General features: G+C 36.4%; 1 protein-coding gene across 10 annotated transcripts in view; it reads left to right on the top strand.

Annotated features, from left to right (window-relative positions):
• The first annotated feature begins 427 nt into the window (after positions 1-427).
• Positions 428-24415, top strand: part of LOC122795548 (muscular LMNA interacting protein) — a 2709240-nt gene continuing 2685252 nt past the window's right edge. For 5 of the 10 annotated variants that reach the window (XM_044063765.1, XM_044063761.1, XM_044063762.1 and 2 more), the window contains exon 1: positions 442-626. In XM_044063765.1, coding sequence (XP_043919700.1) covers positions 582-626 — 45 coding nt within the window. In that variant the 5' untranslated portion in view covers positions 442-581. Of the gene's footprint in view, positions 627-24415 lie in introns of all 10 variants that reach the window. The other 5 variants (XM_044063766.1, XM_044063760.1, XM_044063771.1 and 2 more) reach the window with 4 other exon arrangements.

Genomic DNA, 24415 nt, shown 5'->3' with positions numbered 1-24415 from the left:
CAGGCTGACTTTCAGCTGAAACAGTGGATAAGCAAAACAAATATTCTCCTTATATAGAAGAAACATATGCTGAGGGAAGAACAAAACTTTATGACAATATTTTAAGAATCATTTTTTAAATGCATCTTAATAGCTGCCCAGAATACTTGTTGCTAACTAACTCCGTGTGCTGTTGTGTTACGTCATAACAACTTGACACTGACATGTATTTCTCATCTGCTCACTGCAAGAATTCCTTTTGATCCTTTGTTTTTTATACTAAAGAAATATAAATGCTATTAAAAGATTAAATGTGGATCTTTACCGCTCATATTAATGCCATTCTAATACATTTACTTGGACAGAAGGCAGCATATTGTTATCAGTGGTCAGCTGCCTGCCTTCTCTCTCTCTCTCTTAGGATCTATTTGTGGGTTTCATGCATCTATAAATGGAACACTTTCTAACTTGTACTCATCACCACGACTACTGTTGAAGTGGACCTCGCCTAACAACTTCAATGTTCCTTCAACAGGATTTTGTATGGATGCCTTTGCCATTTCCATACTGGATTTGCTTTTTTGATTTTTCTGTTGTGGGAAATGAACTTACTGAAAACAGATAAGGGCTGTAAGCAAAGCATAATGGTAAGGACTTTTATGTTTACCTGCAGAATCTTTGTTTACAAAAGTAGTGAAGGATAGATGAACAGCTGTTAGTACTAAGAAAAACTGCAGTGCCCCTAGAAGTATGTTCTAAAGGGGATATAAAAGGCAATAAATTACTTAGTTTGAAGTTTAACAGCTGTAAATTCATGCTGTATGTTATTATGTGCATTGACATAATTTTCTGGGAAAAGAGTGGACCATCATATGCAGAATTCTATAATAGATAATTACATAAAAATTGCAAAATATAAAGAGACAAGATGTGAACAAGCAGAATAGTTATAATGCTGAATTACATATCATCTCATCTGGACCAGAATACACACATAGGCGTTTGCACTGGTTTTGCTGAAAGAAAATTATATCTAATACAGTATTCATAAGGAATTGTTAAAAAATTATTTATGTAGAGAGAAAACACCATGATTTGTTAAACATGGTTGTGTTATCATAAATGTAGAAAACATGACATCGTATATCAAGAAAGTAAAGTCATGTATCCCTTTCAGTCCTTGCTAAACTTAACCTTGAAAGCTGATGAGCTGTGTGCAGTCACTACTGGTATGTTTTACTGCATAGCTGTAAATAACAGTTTAACTTTAGCTCTTACAATATATTAACCTTAATCTCTTTGCAGTGAGATTAAAACATTTTTAGAAAGTAAAGTGCTACTCCTAGTGTCATAAAATGTTTTTTTTTAATGGAACCAAAACTGTATGGGTTATATAATCTAATATGATTAATCTTTTTTTTATTTTGGTCTGTCATGCAGTTTAGTAAAACTTTCTTGTATTTAAATGTGCTTTTGAATGAAATGAGTGACAAGTAGTTTTGTTTTTTTACACGGATTAATTCTAAAGTACTCTTGAAAAAAGGCACGAGAGTGATATTGTAGATCAACTATATATATGTTGTTTATTATGATGTTAGTTGTGTACTAACAAGAAGCACTTCAGTGTGCTTTGCTAAAAGAATTGTTTTTCCTTTTGTGAATGGTAACTTGTCTGAAAAAATTAATATTTTGTGTATTATTACTCTTTTATTTTGACCTTTGACTGTTTGACCTTAGCTGTCTGTGGCTGATGTACTGCTTTTGGAAGCAGAGTACTGGCAGGACACAGCAGGGAGTAAAAGGATTTATAGTTCAGAAGCAAAATGTCTGCAGAAGACAGTATCTGTCAAGACAGATCCACCTTCCGTTTGCTCTTCAGTCATCTTCCTCTATCATGTTCTTGAATGGCTATTACAGACATAAGCTGATAAAATGTTTTTAGCCCTAATCTGGAAGTTGTGTTAGTTAATTTCCTTCACCAAGCACATGTGCTTGGTGTTGTTGGTTAAGTCATTTATTTTGGGGGACAGCAAGGTCACATGCTCTTTGTTTGTAGTTTGCCAAATTAACTTTATATTCTTTATACTCTTCTCCTTAAAATAGACCATTGATCATCACAGAAGATAAGTATCAATTGTCCCTATTTCTATTTCTTTATCCATCTGACAAGCTGTCATTATCCTGGACATTCATAAATGCCATGGGCATGATCTCAGTCAACATGATTCTGTTTACTATGCATTTGTGACGAGCCCTGAGGCTTATTAAGAATGTATGCAGCCAGGCAAGTGTGGGTGATGAGCACTCATCATGGCCACCATAGGAACCAGCAGGAAGATTGTGTCGGACCATGTTGTGGCAGCAGTGAGGCACGAACAGTCATGCAGTCAGTGTGAGCATCTATGATGGTTAACGTAAACCTATGTCCCATGTGGACAGTTGGTCATAATGTTTTTTACTGATCTGTTTTTTAATCAGTGAATACACATGCAGAGAAGATAGTTGTGTAAGTTACTAAAGGAAGTATGGCTATGGCAGGAGATTAGAATAGCTAAGAGAGACACATACACAAACATATAATTTACACAAGACTGCAAAGGGAGTTGTTGGCACAATGGAGGATGTAAAAGACAATGAAAGGGGTATAAGAGAGACAGACACACACACACACACACACACACACACACACACACACACACACACACACACACACACACACACATACACACACACACAAAAAAAAAATATATATCAATCTCAAGTAACTGAAGTATAAAAAAGAAAAAAACAGGCATGATAGGTGGGGTACAGAAAAGTTAAGATATATCAGATAAAGGCAGTTAAGATAGCAGAGTCAGATCACTGTACCTATACTTTAATGTAAATGTCACAAAAACACCACCCATACAACCTTGAGGGCTACTGAACCCACAACCCTATTTATTTTGACTTTACAAACCACTTCATTTACAAGCTGAGACATGGAAGTAGTCACACTGAAGATATCACTGAAGCACATGATTGTTTTTCATTTGCGGACTGGTAGCAAAAAAGTAAAAAAAAAAAAATCCACCCTGTGTGGTAATGAGCCCTCCACCCTCTTTTTTGTATTCTACCAAGCAATCCATTTAGAAACCAAGCTATGGAAGCAGTCACTCTTAAGGTGGCAGCTTTAGCCTAGTTCATATTTGCACACTGCTGTGCAGTGACGCCCAGCTCATCTGTGAGGCCAATAGCAGCTGAGACCAGTTTACATGGCAGGTGACAATGACTGGTTCTACACAACCACTGCTATACAATGAGCAGGGCTATTCTTCATTGGTTGTACTGAACCAATATTGTATTGGTTGTATTGGTTGTATTGAGCACTGAAGGTGCTCTTCTTGACTTATTGTACACAAAGCAATCACAAAAGATAAATGCTTTGGAAGTTCTACATGGGCCAAGTGCGAGGTATTTTTTTTTAGATTTTGTTGACCAGATTAAAGGTTGGAAATGGGAGTATAGGAAAGAGATGAAAAGAGGAGGTAAGCAGAGGTTAGAACAGGAAGTGAGCAAGTATAGAATGAGCAGTTTGGAGGTGGGGAGGGAAGGAAAGACTTTTTGGGGGGGCAGGTGCCTATTTTGTATTTATGAAGAAAAGGGTATATTAAGGAAGGAAGCAAGGAAAGTAAGAGGAAGGTAAGAGGAAGGTAAGAGGATTAGGTTAGGTAGCAGGGAAAGACAGACATGACTGACAGGGTATGTGGTAACATAGTGAAGGAGGGGGAACACAGTGGTGAAAGAGGCATCAGACAAACTGAGGGAAATCAATGGTGAGGGAGGACTGAACAACCAATGGGGTGGGGATGGACATTACAGGGAGGGGAACACCAAGGTGAGGGACAATTACTCGCCACCCTGCGTAATGCCACTACTGGGCCAGCTTTCAGATGGTGGAACAGTGCTAGTCAGAATTGTGACTCAATGATTTGCCAGAGAAGGTTCACCATTTGGCCAAATTGGGCATCTGACCTCCTTTTTATAATATCAGTAAGTGAGAAAGGTGTCACCTCCCCTTGCAGTGGTTACTAGTGGGTACCAGTGTACCAGCCTCCATGCGGGGCTACCTGACACAGATGGTGCAGACTAGCTCTCATGCAGGGCTACCTGACACAGATAGTGCAGATCAGCTCCCATGCAGGGCTACCTGACACAGATGGTGCAGATCAGCCCCCATGCAGGGCTACCTGACACAGATGGTGCAGGTAGGGTAGGTGGTATGGAGGCAACTGAGGAAAGCTGGGACACAAATGTGCTGGTCTTGGTCATGATGGTGGGGGCCCTGTGGGAGTATGACAGGCCTTGCCAATGGGAATGGTACAGGTCATTGTGCTGCTATATACAATACAATGAAATAAATGAAATAATAAACAAGAAGTGCATCTAACAGAATCCTTATTATTGTTAATATTGAAAACAAGAAATTGTAGGTGTTCTCTTAGGTGATCTAGTCTTTTCTTGTGCAGCTGCTATTTCTTTTGATATCTCCAGGGGCTATACATGTAAAAGAGATCACAGTGTAATAGTTCTGCATGGCATGCAGTGCCAGTTTAGAAGTGTACCTAACATAAAAAAACTCTTACAGTACATAGGTAGCACCTACAGTACATAGGTAGAACCTGCTCTTTAAATTCATCTTCCTATCTGCCAAAGAGGTCAGGACTGTGTTACCTCATGTCACATAAATGGTGAAGGGGGTCTATATTATAATCTCGAATGTTTAATAGTTCGAATGCATAAACATCGAACTTTATGCATCAAACTATTAAACAATCGAAACACAATAAAAATATTTGTAGAACAAAAAAAATAACAAGTGTAGGCAGGGGAACAAGGCCTTGTGCACCCACCACACCCCCCACTACTTAAATATACCAACTCCGAGATCGCGCTACAGTGTAGGAAAGGGAAATCTTCCCTTTCCGCACCATACTACGTTAAAGTGCAATCTTGGAGTTGGTATATTTAAGTAGCGGGGGGGTGCAGGGGGGGGCTTGCCCCCCTGCTTAAACCCATTAGGGTAAGTATTTGATGTTTTTTTTTTTAATTTTAGAAGTTACGGAACTCTGTTAATATGGTGTTGACTATATTGTATTCGATGTTCCGTAACTTTGAGATTATAATATAGACCATGGTGAAGGCACTATTTTCCCATGTATGCCAGATGCATGGGTGACATACTTGTCTAACCTATCCCAGGCTTCAGTCTTATACTGATGCATTTTCATATGTCTGGTAGAAGCTTCTGGCTGTAATCCTGATGGAGGAGGTAAAGAAACATCTTTGACTCCTCCTCACACTACATCTGTAGTCTAAAAGGAGCACTTTCCTGTCCTTCTCCAGCCAGAATGTCTCACTTTGAAAAATCTCAAGGAAAGTGTCAGAGAACTGGCTATTAAATCAGACATAATGTGTCCCGTCTGTTATGGTCTGATAGGCATAAATGGGCAACTCATTTGCGCAATGCATGGCAAACTCAGAAAATATAGTATAGTATTACTATGGTTCATAATGTTACTTTAAGGTATGACATATGGTAGTTCTCAATCCCTGTGTATGCTGTGAAATTATCAGGCACTACAGTAACCCTATGTATATTTGGTCAAATATGGACTTTCATTTCCTCCTGAAAGCATGGCATGGACCCCATGTGCGTATTGGTGTCTGCAGGGACCCAGATGTGTGCAAGACATTTAAGAGATGCCTGTATGAGGTTTAGCAGGATGTCTCTTCCTGCAAATTGAGTAATTCAGAAACAACAATGAGCTGAAACCTAATTAGCATAATCATCATGCCTACCAGGTGGATAGACATGATATAAGTACCTCAGGAAGCAGAGATCCCCACTACACTTCAGAAGAAACTTCTGGAATTTAGAGCTTGATTTCTGCATTAGGTGACTGAAAAAAAAAACTTCTGCAGCAAAAATATATTTGTTTGTCTAAGGTTAAGTGCTAGTTCTTACTGCTCAATTAATTTGCATTACAGATGATTTTAAGTGCTATTCAGCCTGTTGAGTATAAGGAAGTATGTTTGCCAGTACTTTTAAATGTGCTGGCCAAGGTATATCGAGAGAGAGATTGCAAGGCTGCAGAAACTATTGGGTTGCAGAATTGTTAAACTGGATGGAAGTAATATCTCCAGGCTTATAGTCAGAGTTCTACTTACTACAATTTTAGTGTTGTATACATTGCAGATATGTCATCATAATTAAGCTCGTCCAAGTAATGGGGAAGAAAAAACATACGGGTGGGGAGGAGGAGCCAACTAATTATTGGTGGAAGCCATCGATCTCCTTTGTTTCAACTACTTGCACTTGGTTTTATGTCCATGGTATTCGTTACTCTGAAATTATGCAAAGTAAAGAAAAGCAGAAAGATTGATACATAGATAGATATTGTAAAGCAATTAAAATAATTTAAGATATTGTAAGAAGGCATGAAGTGAATTCTGGAGGAGCAGTGCTGATAAATAAGGCAGAGTAGCGGAGTTTATTCATTATAATAGTTGGGGCATTCAAAGCAGAGAGCTACAGTGACAGGATTTTGCATTATGTGGCCACATCCTGAGCTGCCTAGAGTGAAGATAAGAAACTGAAATTCAGCAAGGGAAAAATCTTTGGATAGAGCAATAGAATTCAAGTCTGACAAGCCTGTTTGATATTGTAAGTTTTATTTCAGCAGTTTTAATTGTAGGCAATTAGTTGAAGCAAGCAGTACTAACAGAACTGTTTGCTACTATTTTTTGTATTATTTATTTGCAATTGCTTACTGAGGATATCTGACTAGGCCATGCTTAGACCCCTTTTCAGTGAAGGCCCAGGGAGGAAAGGTCCAGTAAAAACAAGTTACAGCAATGCTACATTTTGTGTTAACACACCCACCCACACACACACACACACACACACACACACACACACACACACACACACACACACACATGAACACATATACACACAAGCGCGCATGCTCTCACAAACAATAATGTTCAGGTTGGAAGAGGCAGGACTCGAGCAATTTATGTAATGTTAAGTTGAATAATAATTGTTAAGGCAGAAACCATATTTGTATAATGCATGAAAAAATGTTTGTAAAGAATTGTTTTCCTTTTCATAATTCAATATGCACTGAAGATTCCATATAAAATGTGTTAATAAAGATATTAAAAAAAGAAAAGAAAAACGAGTTTCCTATGAACTGGACAATAAATGAATTTCTACATATGTTTTCAAAACAAGAAATCTGATATAATAATACAGTATCCTCCAATAATTCAGTTGACCAAAATGGGATCTGGGAGCTTGGACACTGGAAACATGTTATTGTCATGATGAAATAATTGTGCTGAAGAGAAGGAATAGTACAAGGTATTTAAGTAATCATCCATGAGTTAGGCAGAAGACAAACCTTTACATAACTAAACAGCAAAAGCACTTTAATGACCAGTGTAAAAATTAGTCACTGTTTGTGTCAGAAGATTCTAAGTAATGGACAGAACAGCATAGCAGAGACATGATAATAGTGGAGAATGTTTTCCTAATGTGCAATGATGCCATACAACACAAGATGTCTAACCATCCTACATAACTCTTATCATCTCCTCTTTAACATGTGAACATGGACTCAGCTCTGTTATCAAATGCCTGAACACTTGCAGGAACCAGTGCTGTATAGCTGAGAAGGTCACACTCAGTGAAAAAATGAGTCATCACATGGGCATACTGGGGGCAGGGGTTCTTCTAGTGAGAATCTGCATGAAGGAGACAAAGCACAGTAAATAATTAATCTATGTGACTAACCATGTCAGAATTTAGAGATGAGCAGAAAAGCATTTATGGATGTTTCTGTAAACTGATTACCTTTTACTATTAAGGGATTTTATTTTATTTTAAGCCATCTATCCATTTGACTAGTCTGTGTTTCAGCACCAGGCACATATGCCATATCAGAATTAGTAGATGAAAATAAAAATGTAATAAAATAAACACCTACTAAATCTGCATGTGCATCAATGACAGAAAGAACAAAATAATAAATTATTAATATGGTTTAGACCCAGCTACATGCAAAATATTAACTGTCAATGAATACAAGCACAATTTGAGGATACAAGCTGGATGGCATTGGGTATGGGGAAGTATTATTTCACAGAGAACAAAGAAGGTGACTAGAATAGCCTGTTTGATGAAGTAGCATAGTTTGGGCAAGAAATTATGTAATTTTGCCTACAACAAAATTAATACCTTCCACTTTTCATGATCTTATAGCAAAAGTTTATACTAGCTGTGAAGAGATAAAGATATCTTAATTACCAGTATATAACAACACAGGACTTGCAAAACGGATTACTCAGGGAGCCATATAGACGTGCCTTTATTTATCAGGAAAAGTGGTGGGTTACTGAAACAGTCCAGGTGAAGAAGCAATGCAATGAACACTCTGAATTGAATTTATGGGACAAACACAAGGAAATCAATAAAATAGGTAGGGTAAGAAAAAAAGGAGTTGCTATTGAAGAATCTCAAGTTTATCCAATAGATAATAAAATGATTAGAATACACAGGATGAGGGGTTCTCATTTGCTGTGAGAATCAGTGATTCTTGGTTGTTAACAGTGCCTGAGTGCTTAATTATTTTAACTTTTATATAATTCATGTTCAACTAAGATGTGTTGTGGACTCACCAAAACAAAAAAAAAAAACATATATAGTAACAAGCATTCATATAAATAAACTTAATTGGCATGGTCATTTTTCTAAACTGTTCTACTTTAGGAGTTTATTAGAGTGTCTTTTTTTTCTTTTGCCTGGAAAACACTGTATCAGTATGTCTGAGTTTTATAAAGTAAAGGCAATGGTTGTGGTTTTTGTATTTGATCAAACAAAAGACTCTAACACTGACTCACAGTGATGTCCCTTATTTTTAACTCTTAGTAACCTCTCTGTCTAAGCTAAAGATAACATGTAAGACAAAGCTTTGTGTTCAGTAAAATAAATTAATAAATCAATAAATAAGTAAATAAAAAATAATAAAACAGGCCAAAGCTTTTTAGACCACTAGTTATAATCAAGTTTTGTACAAGTAAATGTTTATATTGTACTGCCATTTTGCCTGTTTGAAGATGTAAACCTCACTGTCTTTCTTACTTCCCAATCTCATAAAATCATGATTTTCAAATGTTGTTATCATTTCACTGGCACTAAGATGAGATATAGCAGAAAAAAACATCAAAAAGGAATAATGAAATACATGCACAAAGTGAAAGACCTGTGCATAAATGTTCTGATTACAAGTACATCTTTGTTTGCAGGTACATATTGCTGCCAGTTTAGACATTAAAGCACAGATGTAAAATTCTGACTGCAAAATGTTAAACTAAGATTGTATATAGCTGGATAGATGTAAACAGTGCAAGTTCTCTGCATCTGTTCTTCCACAGTAAGGGTACTGTTAACTCTAAAATAAATGTATGGGCCCAAAATATGGATGATATTTTGTATTAATAAGACCAGGAGTTATTTTAGCATCAATGCAGGGACACTATTTGGAATTTTTAGCAGTTTTTCTATATGCATTACAAATGCAGACTATGTGGGTATTGTTGTTATTTGAAATAGACAGACAAACAACATAACTTGAAATGCATCGAGTAGCCCCTGCCCAAGTATGTTTGATTCATTGTACAGCAGCAAACAGGTGTTTATGTTGAGGTTAGGAGGTTAAGACTTGGAATGTAGAAAGGAACTTTTATGTCTTACTGTTTCATATACTAATGGGAAATAAAATCTTTATGGAAACTGGGGTGATGATTGGCCAGTCCTTGGATAGCTCTGGGGGGGGGGGGGTCAGGGATCATGGTCTGGTATGACAGTAACTTTTTTACAGTACTTCTCAGGTAATTAAGGGGCTTGTGTGCTGGAAAATAAATAACTGAACAAATCCAAGCTGCTGCCTGAGACCACAGAGAATAATGATGACTGGAAGGAGAGTAGTAAAAGTTCACTTATAGTACTATTCAGAGCTTGCTTGTTAAGTTTTAAGTGCATTTTTTTTAGTTTTCAAGGGATTGGTAGTAGAGCCAGTCTTAATAATTTCTGTCAGTCTGTATTAGCTTCAGTCAAGGTATTAACGCAAGGTGTACAACATCTTCACCAAGATATATGCCTGTGTGTGTGTGTGTGTGTGTGTGCGTGTGTGTGTGTGTGTGTGTGTGTGTGTGTGTGTGTGTGTGTGTGTGTGTGTGGTAGAGTCGTGCTGTACAAACATTGATGCACTTGGAGTATGTGTGTGTGTGTGTGTGTGTGTGTGTGTGTGTGTGTGTGTGTGTGTGTGTGTGTGTGTGTGTGTGTGTATGTGTGGGGTAGAGTCATGTGCAGTACAAACATTGATGCACTTGGAATATCAGCTGGGTTTGAACAGTATACGTGTTATGAAGTAGAAAGCACCTGTCATCATTCAAACAACAATTGTGGCAGCATTCATCTTTTGGGCATCACAATTCAGAAAGAACAGAGTTTATCAACTGCTGCTGAAAGATGCTCAAGCAAAGTTGGTATAATGGTTAAGGTGTTTACCTTACAGACCCAAGGTGCAGGCTTTGATTCTCACATGAGGTAACTGGCTAGGATTAAAATGGTTCATAAGGACAGTTAGCCTGTTACTAATCTATAAACCTATAAGATTAGATTTTAAGTAACAACAAGAACAATGTTAAAGCCAGTGAAGGAGAGCATTGTTAACAGTTTTACCAATACAGGCTGCAGTGGCAGGCTTATCATGAGAGCACAGGATTACTGAAATGCATCATGGCTATATCCCCTACCCCAACATGTTCATTTCATTATATGGCATCAAAATGATGTTTTACCTTCTGATTCGGAATCAGGATGTAGAAGGGAAATTTTCTTGAAATTGTTTTAAATTCTAACTAGAAATAAAATAACTGCAGGAAAGTTGCCAGAGGAGAAAATGCTTTGGCATGCTGGTAAAACTTTGATATTATTTCCAAGTTGTTCAAGAGGCTTGAGTGAAAGAAAATGAATGAAGAAATCCAAAATGTGGAGCGTTTGTATTCTGTTGTAACTATTCGTGGGTCGTTTGTGTCTACAGAATGTTAAGAAACCTGTTTTGTGAACATAAAGAACACAGACTTCATTCAGCAGGGGACCCCACTCTGTACTGCATATATGCCCTTGGAGGGAGGCATATTACATTTCTGAGAATGTTACCTGACTTCGGACAATGAATTTCTAAAATGCTGTTCCAGAGTGATAACAAAACAAATGCACTTATATTTGGGTCTATGACATATTGTTAAATGGCTATTCAGTGAATACCTATTTATCAAATACCTATTTATCGAAGCTGTTCTTCAGCAAATGGTGGATTTTAACTAGAGCAAACCAGCAGTTGGCCACCATCTGGAATTTTCTCTTTTCCTCATTGTCATGCGATCTCAGAGTTGGTATATTTAGTTGGGGGGGGGTGTGGGGGGGGCATCGACCCCATACTGGCAGGTTTTAAGTTTTATTTATTTTTTGCCTTTACTTGGTTGGCCAACAACTTATGTTCCCTAGTTAAAATCTGCTGTTCACTTTAAAACAGCTTTGATATATACATATTCGATGAATGGCTATTCGCTGAATATCCATTTGACGAAATGTCATAAACCCCTTATATTCATGGTCACAGACTCTGTTAATTAGATTTATTTCTAAGCTTGGCAAGTAGGTCCCATCTTCTCTTTCTATCCTTCCAATTTTTTTTTTCATTTTTCATGATAGGACCCTGTTATTAACTGTCATAAAATATGTTTTCTTGGATAGCTTTGGTTTTTGGATAATTATTTGTGTTGTTGCAGATGTAGGTAAAAGATGAAGAAACATGTGCTGTGTCCCCTCACTGCACTCAAAAGCAGACTACTCTTTTAGACTGAGCAATTTTGGACACTCTTATAGAGCAATTTTTGCCTCACATAAAGATTATATGCCCTGATGTTAAGGAGAACACTGCAATAAAATGACTGAAAATAGATCTCTTATGTCATGTGATCAGAGCCTGAGTAATAACTCACTGAAACAAAACTAAGGAAGTGAACATTCTCCAGGTGAGAGTAATAAGAAGCGTTCATACTGAATACTTGCCAAAGCATCACAGAGAAAGTAAGCATCTTATGTACATAAGTAAATTTGATACGTGTTGTCCATTTGCATTTAGAATAATGCATACTTTGTCCCTTTGCATTTTTGCACTACAAAGGTCCCTTCCTCACATCCACTTAAAAAACAAATACATAAAAACTGCAGTGGGGAGAGGAGTATCCATGATTGTGTAGTGAAATACAGCATGAGGGCTTGTTTTTTACAGCAACATAAAGAGCAGTTTCAACAGAGGAGCGCAAGAACAAGTATAGCAGACAGAAAGGTAACCATTTGAAATGTTGGGACTTGTTAGAGTCAGTCCCAAAATATGGAGACTGAATGGCTGAAACAGTGGACGTACATATGATAAGTCCAAGATGCTGTATCTCTGATCATTCCCTTTTCTCCAAGGTGTAGTGATCTTGGAGTTGGTACATATAAGTTCAGGGGTGCAGGGGAGGGATTGCCCTTCCTTCACAAAGAAGTTTATTTAAGGAGAAGAGCAATTTTCGAGATTTGCTCTTCTCCTGTGTGCTTGGTCTTTTTTTCTTCACTTTTTGGTACTCATCATTTCAATAGTCAACATTTCATTAGGAAGCCTGACATAAGAATTACAGGCTACAGTCAAACACCAAGCACATCTGCACCAAGATGGAACTGTAACTGATAAACCACATTAATCCAGCTGTTCATACTGTTTAGCAAAACACTGTACATTGTCCTTATAAAAAACTCACCATTGTATAGTATGGGAACAAAATACAGCTAAATGTTACACTTATGAAATACAGTAAGTCAGAGACTAACTACAGTCAGCTATTTTATTTATTTTTTTATTTAACATTTGCTTACTGGGGAAGTCCGACTGAACACAGGTCCTTTTTCAGTGGAGGCCCGGGAAGAAAAGCTCCATGACTAACAGTAAATTTTAATGCATGAATTACAATAATCAATAAAGTATAAAGTAAACAGAATGTAGTATACATAAGAAAATACAAATTTCTTATATCATGACAACAAAACCTAGGCTTTGAACATAGCTAGTACTATTTGTAAAGTATGACTTATCAAGATAAATGATAAAAGAAGTGCCACTGTGAATTAACTCCAGAAAACACCAAAATCATGACAAGTTCACAGTAAAACAAAATGTAATGGAGAAACACGGCAGGTAAAACTAACAAATGTTTATTTAATGTTAAGCACTTTCACACCATAAATAGGTGCTTCATCAGATCACCAATGACATAATCACATACACTTAAATACTAAAGCAATTCACTATTACAACAGGTGAATCATATCATCTAATTAAACATAGTCATCCTTAAAGTGACAGTACTTATAAAATATAAAAGTATATACAGGTTGTAGAAGCTACTTCCAAGGATGAGCTTTTAAGTAAGCATTTATGGAAGCTGTTAAAGAGAACGTGTTAGAGAACATTTAGCAGCTATAAGAAACAGAGATGCAAAACAAAGTGCTCTAGCGAAACATATAATTGAATATGATAATACTCGTATTTTTAGTTTTAGAGTTATTGAATGTATACAACAAAGTTTATGGTTAGGTGATCTTAAGAACCTGACAGAGCAGTGTGAACTTAGATGGATATTAAGATTACAAGCAGACAGTTTACCAGGTCTGAATAATAGCGCTCCCATAAAACCTTACTTAAAAGCTCGTCCTTTGAAGTAGCTTCTATAACTTGTGTATACTGATTTGTTTTTATACTTTTGTCTTACTAGATTTTGAACATTTACTCTCCCCTTACATTCGTCTGCATACATCTCTTTGATTTCTATGCCCATTGTCCTCAGTACACTTTTTCTGTCTGATAACCCATGTCTTGTAGTTGCCTCTGCGTTTTCCCTACCTTCTTACTTATTTCTGTATTAATATGTTTGATATATATGCAAAGTACATTCAGTAAACTGTCTCGGCCTGTGTACAGCTTGCATTATTTGCCTTATGTAGCTCTTTGTGCTGTTTGAACACATACATTTAACAGATTTCTACATAGGCAAGCTTGTTTGTTCACTGTGTGTGTTCATGCTGCATAAAACAATTTCCTGGCCAACACTATTGCTGGCCATGGAAACTTGTTTGTATTTGTGTATGTATGATGAGCAGCATGTATGTGTGCAATTAACAATGCTACTCATAGAACTAACATGTAAACATTGTGCAGGCTTCACACGAAGCCAAGCGATTGCTCATGAATCCCTGCCATTATATCTTAAAATGTAAGAAACTTGGCCATTACTGGCCAAAACAAGTATATGGGATAATATGAGAAAAGCATCTTTAGAATATAGACTGGTTCAAAATATTATTTAAGTTATATATGCATTTCTATTTCTGTGGAAGTGCTAAAACCTTTTTTTTGAAAGTGCTGTAGTAAGTTAATCATAATAATGCAGGTTTATACTTCTCAGAGAAAATTCATAAACCAGAAATGTCTTATTTAGACATATTGTTGATAGGAATTTATGGAGTAATTATGCGGATTATGGAGTATTTATGCAAATTGTTAATTAAAGAAAGCTGCAGATGCACAGCAGCAACACTGAAGAATTATTAGATACAGTCCCATATTATGAGCTATTACAGAGAAAGATGGAAGAGATACAAAAAGAATAAATATCATATTAATCAGATTACACATTTTAATTATGAAATTATGACTGACTTAGATGTGGTACCTTTAGAATGTAACAGTGAGGAGCAGGAAAATGCTTCAGCATCAGTAATATTAAGGTGCTTATTGTAAGGCACAGATAGTAATAAAAACACAAAAACATGAAGTTGAATCAACACGGAGAATGAACAAAAAAGTAAATAATAAATCTAAATCAGTACTTCTGCCAAGAAACGCATCATACTGCAAACTGGAAGGGAAGAAAAATAAATGTGAGAATACAAACAAAAGGTAAACAATTCTGCTACACTAACCGTATCATTAGTAAAACAGAGGAAGTCCATGTTATAAATTTGCTAAGCCAAGCCTCATCAAAAGCCAACTCAAATATGATTTAAATCTTTAATGATCTGTAGAAAGATACCAATGTGAAAAACTCCTTCAGATATAATGGTGGTAGGGTCCACATATTTGTGACACAATATGCAAAAAATATGATACCCTTAGGTTTCCAATTGCAACTGCAGAATCACAAACAGCCCCTGAGAGGGAAAACACAAAGCCAGGGGGACAGCAATACAGTTATAACTGTAAGCTTCCTCAGGTGGTTGGGACCTTGCCATGGATAGACAGACAAACACCATAAGCAGACAAGGGACCAGTGCAAAATCTGTACAAGAGTCATTTGGCAATATGTACAAGTAATCAGCCTGGCAGCAATGCTTTATGCCAGCTGCATGCAGTCATTCTCAGTGTCAGGCCATCCCAGGTAAAGAAGATTGTAGCAGATAAGGTGGGACGAGAACATTCCATAAAAACTATCAAGAGGTCAGCTTGAAGAATCAGGTGCTTGATTTTGGAGATTTTCTGTAAATGGAAACATGACATTTTCACAACAGTTGCCACCTGTTACCCAAGTGTCAGGAAGCCTTGAAAGAGCTACATCTAAATTAAACATTATTGCTGCCATATAGCATACATGAATGCAATGAAGCAGAAGAATCCCTCGCTGAAGCTTGAGCTATCATAGCCTGAGTTATGGACATGTTCAGCTCTAAATGATTAAGAGTTAGGTACCAGTGAATTATCTAGATTATCCATGAGTGAATACACATTCACCATACTGGCTTGAGAGAAGGAGTGGTACAGCTTCACGTCAACAACATAGCAATAGTATGTCAAACCCCACCTTCTAACAAGATCAACTAGTGGAAGCACAGACACTGTGAAAAGAAAAGGGCCCAATAGTGAGTCCTATGCTAATCCACAAATCCAAGGAAACCAGGGAAAGGAATTTAAGCCATCACACATTCTGAATATGGCTGATAAGGTATGATTTAAAAGATCATAGATTAGAGTTCTCAGTAGGATGGAAGACATGTAATCAGGATGCCGGGGTTGTTATTGTTACAGAGAGAACAGGCAGGAAAATCAGATTAGAAGATCTAGTTACTGGCTATCAGGAGATCATTCATGACTCAGATATGATTAGTTCTAGTACTTTGTTTAGAGGAAGATCCAGATTGAAAAGGAATCATGAGTCTATTAACTGCCAAGTGAGATTCGAGCTCTGCATAGTTTTCTTTCTCAATAACTTTAGCATCCAAAGAACAGTTTTTCAAGATTGGAACTGCTGTAATAAAAAAAAAAAACAGTTTTCAAACAGGAGGATAAGATCTAAAAAATCATTCAAGCTAGCACTTCCACTGTGGCTTGAGACAGTGTAGATTGCCATGGATCCAACTAACAAGTCACACAATATATGCCTGAAGTAGCAGTAGTGAAGAGCTCATCATAATCAGGAATATGTTCCTTATCCAAAGTAAAAAACAGTCTCTGCCAGTGACCAAAGTAGTGTTGACGAGATTTAAAAGAGGAAAAGTGGATCAGGTATTGGCAATGTTTTTAGCAAAAAAAGTGAGTGGCCAACTCATATCCCTGAGATGATAAGGCTAGAGGAGGGTTTTGCAGGTGTGGTTGCACAATCTGACCACCACGTGAAACAGCATGGCTGGTTTGTCAGTCATTTCTAAGGTCTCCCTGGTAGTTAAACTGCCTTTTTGCAAGAGATCTCAGCTTGGTTCAGGTTAGTTACTCTACAGACTAAACATCCTCCATCAATGCTTTATCCTTCACACCTCTTTTCTCATGCATTTTTGGTCAAACCAAGACTTCCTTTTCTTTCGTGAGATGAGGCATAAGTGACTTGGGACTAGTTTATCAAGAGATGAAGATAAAGATTCCTTGTAGTCTGTATCCAAGACATCAAGAAAACAGCCACTATCATCAAGGAGGAACTGAAGGAGTGTAGATAAGGAGGGCTTGGTAGTAATACAATTAGTAATATGACATTCTTTTAATTCCAAGATTAGGGGGACTATAGTGTGGCGACTCCAGGCCAAAGTAGAGGAGGAAGTGATCTGATCGTGAGTCCAGCTCTAACTGCAAATCAGAGGTCTTCCCATCCACTACAGAGAATAAATCTAGGGTACAATCAGCATTATGCTTTTGCAGAAGTTATAATCTAGGTAGCTCCCAGATATTTAATTATACAACTAAACTGTCTGGTGAGAGTAACTGGCTCATCAACTGAAATTTTAAAATCACAAAGAATAACAAAATTCAGATGACAGAGAACTAATGTAATGTAAAAGTCAATGAAATTTTGTAGGGACATCTGCACTCAGCCAGTTGAATTGTAGATCAAAAGAAACCAACAGTTTTCTCCTACACAGAAGACATGTTCAAAAGACCTGGTTATTTTAACAGTGGCCTTAGTCAAAGGAAACCTGCAGCCAAAGCAGATGGCAAACCTCTGTGAGGGACAGGAGTATGGACCTTAAATTCCCACACTGCTGACACCAATTTATATGTGAAAATCAGCAGTTATGGCCTGACAATCTGCATCTCTGGAAGGGTGATTTCTTAATAGCTAACACCTGCCACATCCAAATAACTTTTAAATGAATGTGCCACAGACCAAGGATTTCACCTGCCTTTACTAAGTGTCTTCTAGTATGTTCATACAAAAACTAACCGAGAGTTAACCAAATGTATGTTACATACACAAACACACACACACACACACACACACACACACAGTTATGCCAGGAGGTGCTACTGATACTTCTCTAGTTTCAGCATCCCTTACCAGTATTCATGGTTCATAACTGCCATTAACCAGACCAATCTCAGAGTAAGATCTAAGATTTTGAACATTTTTTCCAGTCAGCCAGTCTATCTTAAAAAAGGTGAATGTCAGAAATCACACCTGTGCTGTGAGATTACCCTTATAAACTAATAAATAAGACACCAGCCACAAACTTTTATAACTCGAAAAATTAATATAAAATAAGATAACAGAAAAAAAAACGATTAAGTAAACATGCTGCTAATTGATTACACAGGGAAGAATTAAAGAAAATAGTTTAAAAAATTGCTGCTAACAGAATAACTGCTTCTAAGAAGTCTAATTCCTACTTGTTTTTATAGAATACTGCAGTGAAACCACCACTTAGTTACTAAAAACATGCAGTAGCTGCAAATAACATACAGGCAGATTATCTTGCCTCTGAGAAAGCAGACTGCATTTTGTCTCTTGAACATTTCTTATAAAAAATGTTTTGTTTCCTGACTCAGCTTTGATTGTAAGTTAGTGGTTTCTCACATTTTCAGAGCTCTCCAGACTAACAGGGGAAAGACCAAATGTCTTTGTTGACTACTTCATGGAAGTTAGTGATTTCTTTAAAATAAAAACAGATTTTATGTATCTTTGAACCAGGCTGCATAGGACATAACAGACATTGCTGTTCAAACATGAGGTACTTCAGATATTGATAGTGGTATGAATACATTTTCACTCTATTATACAAAGCTACAACATTACTTAAAAACAACTATGAATTTCATCCATTAAAAACAATATATAACTGTTGGCATCTAAGAAATTAAGCAACTCTTATCATATACAACTGTTCTTACCAAGTCTAGGACATTCAATAATGGAGACCACAGGTGAAATCACGGCTGAAAGATATGGATTGAAATGATCTCTGAGTCAGGTGGTTTGAAATAATGCCAGCTTTGTTGCAGATGGAGTTTGCAGTAATATACAATTTCTTAAGGGTTGTTATAGGCAGAAGGAAACAGAGACCATGGAATATTTCTCCCAAAGGAGGGAGCTCAAGGGCTGGAAGCTCACCAATGGACTTTATGAGAAAAGTCCACAGTTGCCTGCCTTTGCTAAACACCCCTATGTTTATGTAGGATGTACACATGTCTGGAGAGTTGTAAACTGGAATTAGGAAAATGTTCAACAAAATGTGTTCTGTTGATAAATGACAGATTTTGATGTAAGTGCCACTGTGATAAGGCATATAATAATGTATCAGCTTGTATAATGGTGGAACAAAGTAAAAAGAAATCATACTATAAAAAGAAATTGTAAAAAATAAATAGGAATATGTAAAACAGAAAGCAGGGTAAAAAACAGACAAAGAAAAATTACTGAGGCAATGAATTAGAACAATAACCAGGAATAATCACAACAAATGGTTTGTATTGTCCTACAATGGGAGTATCCTAGGATTAATTATGGTAGAAAAATAAGAAGATATTAAACAGAAGCAAACAAAGGAAGTAAACCCATTTTGTGGCTTAAAAATAAGTATACCTGGCCATTGGTATTATACAGTAAAACAATGGAAACTGGACCTGAGGAATAGTAGGTCTGAAACAAATGTACAGACTAAACAAAAATAGAGCCCCAGGCTGCCAGGAACCTGTCAGCAATATAAACAACTGTCAAGTTGTGATATGTCAAATAAGATTCAGAAGATAAAAAAACATATGGAAAAGGGAAATCAGACAGAATATAAATGCAAACAACAAAAAAGGAAAAGAACTAAAATGGCACGGTGCAATAGAAGATGCAAAAAACAGTTGGAAACCCACAGACTACAGCCAGAGAAAGTTAATAATAACAGTGGAGATATCAGAACTGCAGGCAAATAAAAGTATGCACCTCAGAAACAGGTAAAGGTGGACACGACAGAATAAAAGCAAAGTAAAACAGTCAAAAAACAGACAAAAGGCTGAGTACTTTGTAACAAAAAGTAGAACATTTTTTCTGCTGCTCTAATACTTAGTGTACTAATTTATGGAGAATGTTACTTTCAGAACCTACATTGAAGGTTAACCTTGAAGGGGAAATCAGAGTTATATTTAACAAGAATATTTTGTTTAACAGATGACGTAGAAATATATTGACACATTTTAAAACAATGGGGCTGCTTTACTAAGGAGAAATACTAAAGGCGAATTGCTTCTCCAGCCTACAGATACAATAGGCTGTCAAAATGGATACAAACAAAGAATAATTTGAAAAGTTTGGGGCTTTCTTGTTCTGACTTACGATTTATTTTTCACAGTCTTGGGACTCTCATAGCCAGGACTCACATTTATGATTGGAAGCAATATTTTAACAATTCTGCAAAAGTTATAATGCAATGAATATATTTTATTATGTGTAAGCACTTTAATGATGTGCTATATATTGAAATATATCCCTGAAAACATTGTTGCTCATTGCACTGCTCAGTTTTTTGCAGATATGGAACAACACACGTAGCCCTGCCATTATATGTCTTTGCAAGGCTTGGTTACTGAACATTGTTCTGTGCAGTGCATAATATATATGAACTGTATTAATGCTTTATTAACATGTTTACACATGTCCAGCCGGTGTGACGTCAAACACTTACAACTAATGATTACATCCACATTAAGTAACTAATGCTGCAATGACAAGGCTTTTGCAAGGCACTGGTAGGGACAGATACGGGAGAATGTTTTCATTTAACATGAACAGCTACTAGGATCAGAATGCATTCATATCCACACATAGATCATATTTGAAGTGTGGCAAGTCATTTCTGGTTCTACCTGCATAACCAGGCGCATTATGTTTCTGTTAGACATGCATTTCTGACTTTAAGTGAACTGAACATGGCAGCCATCTATTTGCCTACCATGTTGGGTGTCAGCTGAGTAGTGTGCAGTCAGCAGTCAGTGGGGTTACAGTTATGCACCATGCTTGTTAAAGTGTGCACAGACAGCTGTAATAGGGAGGGGTTCCTGTTTGATGATAACCACAGTTTTTGAGCATGTCATTACAGGATCTTTGAGCATACAGTATCTGATAGTGTCAGAGTTAGTTGTTTAATCTTTCATAAGGTCCATGGTTATTGAAAACAAAATATACACTAATATGGCTGCTGAAATGACTGAATTGCTAAATGTACCACCAGCATCAAAGGCTACGAAAAGCAGCATATCAAGCACCTGCAAATAACAAAAAAGGAAGTATTAACCATGCCTTCTAAGCAGCATAGTCAGCCCACCTAATAGAAGTAATAAGTATTAACCATAATAAAATAAAAGATGCTAGCATAGCAATAGGAGTATATACATGCAACCATATCACTTATACTATCAATAATAGTAGAAGCTCTAAAACTGTGTCATTAATGTAGCTTACTCTAAGTTATTAGAGATGTAACAAATAATTTGGCAAGAAGAAAACCACTACAGATGCATGCCTCTCGAAAAACAGCATTTATTTATTTTGCATTTATTTGCTGGGAAAGTCCGACTGATTCATGAGGTACCCATTTTCAGCAGAGGCCCAAGACATTATTATTGAGTGGTGAATGAAAAAAAAAAAAAACAATGGAAACAGTTATTGCTGAACCTCAGAGATAACTTTTTTTTTTTTTTCAGAGGCATGCCTCCCTGCACCCTCCATGTGGTGGTATGCTCCCCACATAGCTCAACTTAAATATACCTTCTCTGAGGTCATACAACAGTGAAGAAGAAAGAAAACGTCACTGTCCCTGACAGTTGCTCCACTGTTTTTTATTTCGAATATTCATCACTCAGTTATAGTGCTGTTGATCAAATGACAGGTACCCAATCATTACATGTTCTCAGGCTTGACTCTATTATACCTTATTAAGAAAAAAGTTTTTATATAATATCTGAGCGGGAATATCACTCATTGTTTGGATCTAGGCTGCTATTTTTTTCTTTCATATGCTCAGACATCAGGGTAAGGATCCATCCTGTGAAATTATAGCAATTAACAAGGTCTAATTAAGTTTGAAAAAGTTAAGTCTAAATCAAGATAAGGTTTATTTTTTCCTAGTGATCCTACCTCAGTTTAAACTATAGATATCTGTTAAAAAATACAATGATGTGTGCAGTAAGAGGTTTATGTAAATCTCATGGATAATAAGGACAGTTTATATTGAGTAAAAATTATAGGTATTGATTATGGAAGGGTGATACTCTATGTCTTCCTTTGATGATTTTTTTTGTACATTTCTAACACCACCAATTTCCTACATTTTAAGAAGAATGTTGGATATGATCGGAGTGATTTCTGTATCTTTTATTAAGAATGTAGATGGCACTTTAGACATGTCTGCATATAAGAAGTATGTTAAAAGTAATAACTATCTACACAGATCAAGCATACAGCTCAATTCATGGCTGACAACATTGTAAAAGGACAGATGACTAGAGTGGCAAACTACAATACTAAGGATGACAATATGTCTACACAACGTTTAGACATGTCTATGGATTTTATACAGAGGGGTTATAATGCATCTCATGTTCACAATATAAGTAACCATGTTTTAAATGAGCACTCTGAGATTTATACACCTATTTTCTCTACTATAAATCTAATATTAATAAGAAATCTGGAAGTAATACACAAACTAAAAATCAGTGTAGGTGTATGTTAACGTTTGGTTATAATACAAAAGACGTGCAGAGCAAAATTAAGAAGTAGTAGCCAATGGTAGAACGAGTTTCTGAACTGCATATATATTCAGATAATACACTATCTTTTGGATATAAAAGAAATAAGAATTTGAAAAATTATTTAGGTTACAAGAAAAGAATAGATGTGATGGTTCTACTCAATAAGAGTGGTACAAGGAAATGTTTGAGATGTACGTATTGTAAATACATCTATTTGGGATGTAGAATCACACATCCAGTTTTGAAAAATTATTTTATTTTAGGACACACTGATACATGTGACACTAGCGATGTGATTTATTTACTAAATATGTATGTTTTACAGCCTACTATGTAGGTTAAACAAACAGGAGATTTAATAAATGAATCGTGAGTCATATGTCCAAGATTTCTAGGAAAGATTCTGCTAATGCATTATATAGGCATATAAGAGCTGGGGCATTGAACATTAGCTTTTATTTTGTATTTTGCAAGTTATCAAAATCAGTCCTAGAGGGGGAGATCTTATTACTTTAACTTTACAAGTTAAATTAAAATGGATTTTTCGGTTTGAAGTACATCTTCCCCAGGACTGAATGGTAACACTTGTATTAACTGTTTTTATGCGAATTACAAAATAATGTTTGAAAGGCTTAAATACTGCTATTTTTAGTGAACTTTTAGTGAAGTTTTGATATTTCATCACTAGCTAACAATTGTATTAATCAAACTAATTGTTTGTTAATTGTTTCTACTGGCCATGTGATCTTGGAGCTGTATTTAAGCTGTCTGAGTTTGTGGTTTTAACATGCCTGATGAAGCAATATGCGAAAGTTGGATACTTGCATGTCTACTTGCTGTTTTATTGCTGCTTTTAAGTATTAAAGACACCATACATTTACCTGTTGCATGAGTGGACTTTATTCTTGGTTTTGTGATTTTTTTATGCTGTCAGACTTATTGACATGCTGGTTATTTTATTAACTGCTAGATAATGCAATATCAGTGAATCCCATTCCTGTAAAACTGTTCTGGTGAAAACCATTTCAGCCAACATTAATTTTCCCACTATCTGACTGTTGTGTGACCATAGAGTTAGGATATATGCTAGGAGGGTGTGGATGTGGAGGTGTCCCTCTATAATGGGGGAGGGGTCAGGAAGGACTTGCTGACATGCAGCCATGCAGAAAAAGATGTATTTCAGTGAAAGTGGTTATCCCAAGAACTGTTTCACAGCAATGACATGCACTGAAAATACCATTGATGACATGATATGAATCAATGTAACATTTAAACTTAAGTAGACTGTTATATTATAGTTGGAATGCAAAAGTCATTCATAGTTTTAGATTTAAAATTGTGTATTTTACTCACTTAGAATTATAGGCCATGAAATCATCATACTACATAGTAAAATACTTAGGGTGAAACACTTAAATGCAAGCTGAGTTCAGATGAGCTTAACCCCAAATGGGTTGCTTAAGTTGACGCGACAGATATTACTTTATGCTCTGGCACTAATTGGGCTGTCCTGTCTTGGAGCAAAGCCGAACTACAACTCATTAGTCAAAACAGTGAGTAAGTGCCTGGCAAGTGCGGATGGTAAGGTAATACTAGAACAGGCTGCAGCTGTATTAGTCATTTTAGTTTGTTTTCATCGGTCTTGTATGTCTTAGCAGCAAGAATTTGTGTGTGTTCTCTTCAGATACATTTTTCCCTTGTTCTTTTTTGTATTTGGTTTTCTGGCTGTGTTGGTAAAGTAACAGTTTACTCATAAATAATTAAAAAATGTGTATTATATAATA

The sequence above is a fragment of the Protopterus annectens genome, chromosome 2.part2, assembly GCF_019279795.1.
Source record: "Protopterus annectens isolate FY-2018-M chromosome 2.part2, PAN1.0, whole genome shotgun sequence".
Classification (NCBI taxonomy): Eukaryota; Metazoa; Chordata; order Ceratodontiformes; family Protopteridae; genus Protopterus; species Protopterus annectens.
This window is presented reverse-complemented; position numbering and strand designations above follow the sequence as displayed.